Consider the following 8,507-nt stretch of genomic DNA (forward strand, 5'->3'; position numbering starts at 1 on the left):
GGAAAGCCCTCTCCTTCTCCATGAATCTCCAGGAGGCTAAGTAACATTTGTTGACTGATATACAAGCCTTTTTTTTTTTGTTTTAGGAAGATGTAGGAACATATGGCGCATCTTTTGCTGTGCCTTCCCCTTCCTAGGGCACATCTTTTGTGTAGACTGAAGTGAACAAGCTCTGGTCCTCTATTTGAAAAATGACTGGTTAGTTTACTCAGTACTCTGACCATTCAATGTGTTAATGTTACTACTGACGATCATGCTATCACCACTTAATCAGGGAGTTTTGAAATGGTTGAACAGAAGCTCTCTGAAGCTTTAGGTGCTCTTACTGCCTATTACAGGGAAAACCAGCTGATTCCTAATCCGTCTAAAATGCAGACGTGTGCTTTTCATCTTATGAACAGACAAGCATCTCAAAATCTGTGAATTACCTAGGAAGGAATGCCATTGGAGCACTGCAGCACATCAAATACCTGGGAGTTACTCTGGACCACGCTCTGACTTATAAGAAGCACTGCTTGAATATCAAACAAAAGTGGGTGCTAGAAATAATATTGTACAAAAAGATGATTGGCACAATCTGGGAATCACAATCAGACACAGTAAAGACATCTGCTCTTGTGCTTTGCTACTCTGCTGTTGAATATGCATGCCCAGTATAGAAAACATCTCACCACATTAAAACAGTGGATGTGGCTCTTAATGAGATATACCACATTATCACAGGATGTCTATGACCCACACCACTGGAGAAATTACACTGTTTAGCTGGTATTGCACCACCTGGCATTTGCTGGGAAGTATCAGCCCGTAATGAAAGGACCAAGGCATTGACATCTTTGGCCCATCCTCTATTTGGATATCAGCCAGCATGCCAACACCTAAAATCAAGAAACAGCTTCCTAACATCTACAGAGATACTTACAGTAACACCTCAGCAAGTGAGATTCCAAAAGTGGCAAGCTAAAACCCAGCACCTCAATCAGTGGCTGAGACCGGATGAGAAACTCCCTCCTAGGCACACAGAAGAGTGGATGACCTGGAAGGCGCTGAATAGGCTGCACTCTGCTACCAGAAGATGCAGAGCTAACCTTAAGAAATAGGGCTAAAAAGTGCGGAGAAGAGCAAACCACAGACCATCTACTACAATGCAACCTGAGCCCTTCCACATGCACAATGAAGGATCTTCTCACAGCGACACCAGAGGCACTCCAAGTGGCCAGCTTCTGGTCAAAGGACATTTAGCATAATGTCAACTTCTTTTTTAAACTTTGTGTTTTTAAATGCATTTTAACTATACCCTCAACTCGCTTCTGACACAATACATAAAAATAAATAAAAATAAATACTGCTGTTCAGAAAAGTAGCTTGTTCCTAAGAAGTTATCACTATTGGTATGAATTTACCACTGGAAAAGAGAAAGAAATTCTCTCTGGTTTCCTCAAGTGGCCAAGTCATATGTTGCACACTGGACATTCTGTGTAAAATACAAAAGCCATTACAATGCAATCCTTGCTACTATAGCACCAGGTACCTTTCCTCCATTCCTTTCCATTGCTCAAATTGAGCCAGCGCACACACACAGTAATATGTATTTATGTGATTTAAAATGGTTCCCTACCCTAATACTGGAGTTCCCATTCATAGCCAGAAGGCAACCAGAAGTGATGCAATGACACTTCTGGTCACCAGCAAGATGCGTGGCACACTATGGCCCTCAGGTACTCCAGAGGAGAGAAAAACAGCACTTTGGTTGTTGGACCAGTTCACTCTGACATAAGAGAAGAATAAGGATCCCCTTTTTCCCTTTCATGGTCCACGCACTCTGGAGGTAATATACCAGGGATTATAAGCTGCTGGTGGATGTGACCAAAGCCGGGGTGGGCAGTGTCATGGCCACATGAATGAGGCTTTTCCCTTCCCTTTTCTTTTCTCCTTCCATCTTCCTTTTTCTAACTTCTGTTCTCTTCTCTCTTTCCCTCGTCCCAGCAGGGTACTGGAGGAAGAACAAATTGCTCTTACCAAAGTGAGCTGTTTACTTACAGAGGGCTTTTGGGAAATAGGCTGAGAACTACAGGTTGCCCAGACCTGCTCTAGAAACAAGGAATAAAATCCAGAACTCTGGATTCATTTCTATGCACATTCATCATATTCAGGTTAACAGCCATGTATGTTTACTTAGAAATAAGAACCATTGCGTTCAACTGAGTGATGCTCAATTAAACTTGAAATTAATTGCAGCATTTTTATCCAGAGGCAAGTATCACTGTTGTTCAATGAGGCTTACTCTTAAGAAGTGTGCTTAGGATTGCAGCCTTAGACTGAAATTTTATATCCTACTTCACAGATGTGTACTTTCATAGACATACATTCAATTAATTAGTTGTGTAAAACTTTCATTTGTTCAACAAGGAGCTCTACAATCAGGTGAAAGTCTTTGGCACACGTTTAAATAAACACCTTGAAATACTATTCTATTTCAAAGCATTAATTTACTGCCTTTCAACTCACCAGGGTCCCTGAGGCAATGCAGAACTGATAAAACATGTTAAATGCAGGAACTAAATAATTAAAACCATGCAGCTGTGGACAAGTCTACATAGGGACTACCAAACGTAGTGCCCAAACATGAATCAAGGAATATGGAAGGCACTGCAGACTAATTCATCCAGAGAAGTCAGTCATAGCAGAGCAACTGATGAACCAACCTGGACACAACATATTGTTTGAGAACACAGAGAAATGCTGGATCACTCTAACAACCACCACATCAGACTACACAGAGAAGCCATTGAAATCCACAAGCATGTGGACAATTTTCACACCAAGGAGGAAACCATGAAAGTGAACAAAATCTGGCTATCAGGATTTTAAAACTCTAGAATCCGGACAGTAAATAAAGAACAACACTCAAAAAACAGGGGAATTCCAGACAGGAAACAATCAGGGCCAGTTAACATCTCCCAACAAAGGATTCCGCCAGGCAGGAACCAGCCAGGCTTTGAAGCTGCAAGGCTATTCAATGCTAATCAAGGTGGCCATTTGCAACATTCACACTTGCCTCAAGCAGGCAAGAGTTCTTTGTCCCACCCTGAACATTCCACAGATATATAAACCTCACTTGCCTTGTTTCCAACAGACCTCACAACCTCCGAGGATATCTGCCATAGATGTAAGCAAAACGTCAGGAGAGAATACTTCTGGAACATGACCATACAGCCTGGAAAACTCACAGCAACCCAATGAAAACCCAATTTAAAAACATCCAATGTAGACTCATATAATGCAGTTTAACTGTATTACACTGCATTATATGAGTCTATAGCAGTGGTTCTCAACCTGGAGTCCCCAGATGTTTTTGGCCTTCAACTCCCAGAAATCCTAACAGCTAGTAAACTGGCTGGGATTTCTGGGAGTTGTAGGCCAAAAACATCTGGGGACCCCAGGTTGAGAACCACTGGTCTATAGTGACCATATAATGCAATTCCAAATTGGATTATATGGCAGTGTTGATCCAGCCAAAGCCTTGTCATTTGTACTCATCAACCTAGTGTCTTGGGATAGTGGGATATGTACGTAAAAAGATTTCTACTGATGATCTTAGATTTTGGGCAGCCACATATGGGAGAAGGCAGTCTTTCAAATATCCTGGCCTTAACACCGGTTTCCATTTTTTACTCCATTTCATTTGATTGAGATGACTTTTTTGATTTTTCATGATGTTGAAAGGGAGCAGATGGAGAATTCCTTCTATATCCATGCCGGACAGTCTATACAAAAGAAAAGCACCGCTCTGGTGGGAATAAAAATTTCATCTTTGAGATCTAAGGCAGAACAGGGATCAATTACTTCAATTCTTACTGAAGTCACAGCCCTTGAGATTTGATAGGAACTGAATCAGACAAGAACTAGAAACAAAAAAGAACAAAATAATATAATACAATGCTAATTGTTACAAAGTAAAAGGACACTTCAGTCGAGATAAGAGAATGCCTGAAAAATGTTTTCAAGCAAAAAACAACAAGCAAATATAGAAGCATGTAACAACGGCAAAAATGAAAAGCTTCAGAAGCCAGTCCAAGTGAAACATAGCTTTCATATTCCAGAGTTTGGGTTACACAGACTTGTTAGATTCTTAAAAGAAAACAGATGGGTGCTAATATACATCCACAATAGATCCTATCAGTGTAAATTCAACCCTTCTCTCTGACATTTTTGCTATTATAACATAGTAAGAGGTTGAAGAAAAAGATTTCTTTGTATGGCTTCTCCCGCCCCCAAGTTTCTTTTTGCTGTAGAAACTGAATTGGGAATTAGATATATCCACATTGAACTGATTAGAGACATTGGCAAAGTTGCAATGAAGTTTAACTATGATTCAGATACAAAGTTAAAAGGAGCATGTAACATCCACATCCTACAGCAGAATTAAGCAAACTTCAGCGCTCCAGGTGTTTTGGACTTTAACTCCCACAATTCCTAACAGCCTATCGGGGATTCTCCCAGGCAGGAACCAGCCAGGCTTTGAGAGTATTGCACATACTAATCATGAAATCTCAGCAATCAGTTTACATGATGTTTCATGGATAAGGATGGTGAACAAGTCAGATGACGAATAAACTACAACAATTAATTCAAGTGTAAGTGAAAGATAGTGTTAGATTCTATTAACAATAAATTTCTACTGAATGACAAGCATTTTGACAAGCATTGTAATCAACAAAATATTAAGAAATATTTGAATAGAAATAGCAACTTACCAAAGAATCTGAGAACATTTCTGCCCTTTTTTGCTCAAAAGAACGGATTTTGTCTTCACTCATTTTATCTGTATCAGCCAAAATATAATGTCTTGGACAATAAACCTGGGAGAGGCTACCGAGTAACCTCAAGATTTCTGTAGTATGTCCTCCTGAAAATTTCAGAAACAAGACAGTTTATGAAAGATTCATCAGCTATGTGATTTGTTGTCTTCACTTTGGAACTTCAACATACAAGCGTGTACATTACTTGGTGATTAAGACAACAAGTGGTGACTGACAGGTATTGTTGGAGCAATAACACATCAAACATCATAATTAGAACTTTCCCAATGTTTCAGACACAATCTTGTTCTGTTCTGTTATTTCACAGACATGTGCCTTTCACCTTAAGAACAGACAAGCATCCTGAGCTCTGAGGATTACCTGGGAAGGAATCCCACTGGAGCATTGCAGCACACCCAAATACCTTGGAGTCACCCTGGACCGTGCTCTGACCTACAAGAAGCACTGCCTGAACATCAAGCAAAAAAGTGGGTGCTAGAAACAATATCATACGAAAGCTGACTGGCACAACCTGGGGATCACAACCAGACACAGTGAAGACATCTGCCCTTGCGCTATGCTACTCTGCTGCTGAGTATGCATGCCCAGTGTGGAACACATCTCACCACTCTAAAACAGTGGATGTGGCTCTTAATGAGACATGCCGCATTATCATGGGGTGTCTGCGCCCTACACCACTGGAGAAATTACACTGTCTAGCCGGTATTGCACCACCTGACATCCACCGGGAAGTAGCAGCCAATAGTGAAAGGAACAAGGCAGTGACATCTCCAGCTCATCCCTTGTTTGGGTATCAGCCAGCACGTCAACGACTTAAATCAAGAAATAGTTTTCTAAGATCTACAGAGACACTCGCTGGAACACCTCAGCAAGCGAGAGTCCAAAAGTGGCAGGCTCAAACCCAGAACCTCAATCAATGGCTGACACCAAATGAGAGACTCCACCATGGGCACACAGAAAACTGGGTGACTTGGAAGGCGCTGAACAGACTGCGCTCTGGCACCACGAGATGCAGAGCCAACCTAAAGAAATGGGGCCACAAAGTGGAATCCATGACATGCGAGTGTGGAGAACAGCAAACCACAGACCACCTGCTGCAATGCAATCTGAGCCCTGCCACATGCACAATGGAGGACCTCCTTGCGGCAACACCAGAGGCACTCCAAGTGGCCAGATACTGGTCAAAGTACATTTAATCAACTACCAAGCTTGCAAACTTTGTGTTTTTGTCTATTTGTTTGTTTGTTTTGTTCTGTTAGAAATGTAATACAACTGTCTGGTTGCCCCTGACACGATAAATAAATAAATTTCACAGATACTTCTCTGAGCCCACAAGTGCTTGAATTAGCAATAGGTTAGGTAGCATTTCATAGTGACACCCTTTACTGCCAAACACAATGCGTTTATAAGAGGTTTGCAGTCGGTGTCAATGTTATATTCTTTCTTTGTTTTTGCTAAGGTGAATTGCGTCCTACTACTGTGCTGCAACTGTTTCTATTGACTCAAAATAAGATCAAGTGCATGCGGAGATGCCTACTGTTAAATCAATCCCTCAGTTTTATTATTTTTCCAAAAAATAAAATAAAATAAACCATTCCTTTCCAAGGTAGGACTGAAAAGATACTACCATAAAATGCCAGAGTGAATTAAAGCACCATATTTAATTTCTAGTAGAGAACTCACATAGGGAGTGCCAACAAGACTGTACCCTAAATGGGCAACTGTTAAAAAAAAGTATTGCAGTGCTTGGGATATAGATCTTTGCAGAAGTACAAAAATATATTTTGAAAAATATCCTAAAGCACCTAACTCTTTTCAACAGGCAAGTGCGGCTAATCCCACTCAGTATTCACTGGGGAGAAAGAACCCGTCACCCTCCAGGACTCCAATTCCCATCAGCTCTAGCCAGAACACTAGTCAGGAATGATGCAACTTGTAGTCCCTCAGTGTCTGTAAGGTCACAGTTGTCCCATTCTTAGGACAATGTAGCTTCCCACATCAGGTAGGATGGAAACTATTTTAGGAGAGTATCTTAAAATACTTTCTTGGTGGTTTGTTGTGGAAACAAGGATCAGTGATAAAGCTTCCATGGAAACACCTTTTCCCCCATGGTAACTCTCTTTCAGGAGTGAATTTCCCTTCCTATGGGTAGATTTCTCTCATTTCCTGTTATCTCACACCTGTTCTTAACTACGGGTCATTTGTAAGATGGGTGTATGTAACTTGGAGACTACTTGTCATTAGATTTCTGATCACAGACATTGCCAAGTTTATCTCTGAGATAGCCAGGATAAGAAAACTTTTTGTACTAGACTCATGCTGAAACTAATGCCTTTGCATTAATGTGTGTGTTTTGCCTAGCACATCTTCTTGTGTCTTAACTCATGTAATAATATGTATTCACTTCAGTATCTTTCACCCTCCATTCGTGCCTCTTCAAATTCTACAGCACTGCTGGTCACAGCTGACCTCCAGCTGGAGCGCTCAAAGGCCAGGGCTTCCCAGTTCTCAGTGTCTATGCCAGAGTTTTTAAGGTTGGCTTTGAGCACCAGGCACCGCTTCGACAGAAAGGTAACAGCGGTCCAAGCAGTCACGCCGGCCACATGACCTTGGAGGTGTCTACGGACAACGCCAGCTCTTCGACTTAGAAATGGAGATGAGCACCAACCTCCAGAGTCAGACACGACGGGACTTAATATTACATTTACCTATGGTGATCTCTGGCTTAAATGTACTTGGGGTCTATTAGTTCCCAAACTCTTGCTTTCTCCAATCTTTTGGATTCAATCCCCCAGAAAACTGGCCCATTTCCGAGGTTGCTGAGGCTTCTGGGAGTTGAAGTGCCATCCCTTTGGGCCTCACGCTGCCAAACAAACCGACTCTACAAAGGAACTACATTTCCCAGGACAACTTGCGAAAGCAGCGCTCCCGCATTATCAAAAAGCCCGCCGCTTTGCCTGCTGGGTATTATAGTCCGCGTGGCCTACCAGACCACGCTGGCTGTTTTATGGGACTCCGCTGACTTACCGGATCCAGCCACCGCGAGGAGTTTGACGGTGCTCTTCCGTGGGGCGTGAGTCTCCTTCCATGGGAAGAACCGCACCATGAAGAGCAGGAGCAGGAGGAAAAGGAGAGCAGCGGCGGCGACGGTGGCTAGCATTGCGTGGAAGGAGTTCATAGGAAGGCCATATCGAGTGAAGCCTCTGCTATATACGGGCACTACGGGAGCCGAGAGGGTTCAAAAATCATCAAAGTTCACACTACGATCACCACCATTCTTATCCATTTGTTGTCGTGTCTCTTTAAGTCGAGTCCAATGAATGAAGATCCTGTCGCAGTTTTCTTGGCTAGATCTTTTTTCAGAAAGGGTTTGGACTCGCCTTCCTTTGAGGCTGAGAGAGTGTGACTTGCCCAAGGTTAGCAATGGGCCCCCGTCAACACTGTAATATAAAATCTTTGAGCTGGATTATATGGCAGTGTAGACTAATATAATCCAATTCAAAGCATATAATCTGGATTTTATATGGTAGTGTAGCTGGGACCTGATTTTACAGATATCCACATGGGATGCCTCTGTTTCAGACTGATCATCATGGGAGCTGGGCTGGATGGCACTTGGGGTTTTTTCCTGTTCAGTGATTTTATGATCATTCACATATAAGGTAAAGATAAAGGTTTTCCCTG

At 42.1% G+C, this 8,507-nt stretch overlaps 1 protein-coding gene across 1 annotated transcript in view; it reads right to left on the reverse strand.

Annotated features, from left to right (window-relative positions):
- ALG14 (ALG14 UDP-N-acetylglucosaminyltransferase subunit) overlaps positions 1-8,055 on the reverse strand; it is a 42,590-nt gene extending 34,535 nt beyond the window's left edge. Inside the window, exons 1-2 of the mRNA XM_060773957.2 lie at positions 7,851-8,055; positions 4,758-4,909 (exon numbers count right to left, since the gene is read on the reverse strand). Coding sequence (XP_060629940.2) covers positions 4,758-4,909; positions 7,851-8,001 — 303 coding nt within the window. The 5' untranslated portion in view covers positions 8,002-8,055. The remainder of the gene's footprint in view (positions 1-4,757; positions 4,910-7,850) is intronic.
- Positions 8,056-8,507: the final 452 nt, after the last annotated feature.

Source organism: Anolis sagrei, chromosome 4 (assembly GCF_037176765.1).
Source record: "Anolis sagrei isolate rAnoSag1 chromosome 4, rAnoSag1.mat, whole genome shotgun sequence".
Classification (NCBI taxonomy): domain Eukaryota; kingdom Metazoa; phylum Chordata; class Lepidosauria; order Squamata; family Dactyloidae; genus Anolis; species Anolis sagrei.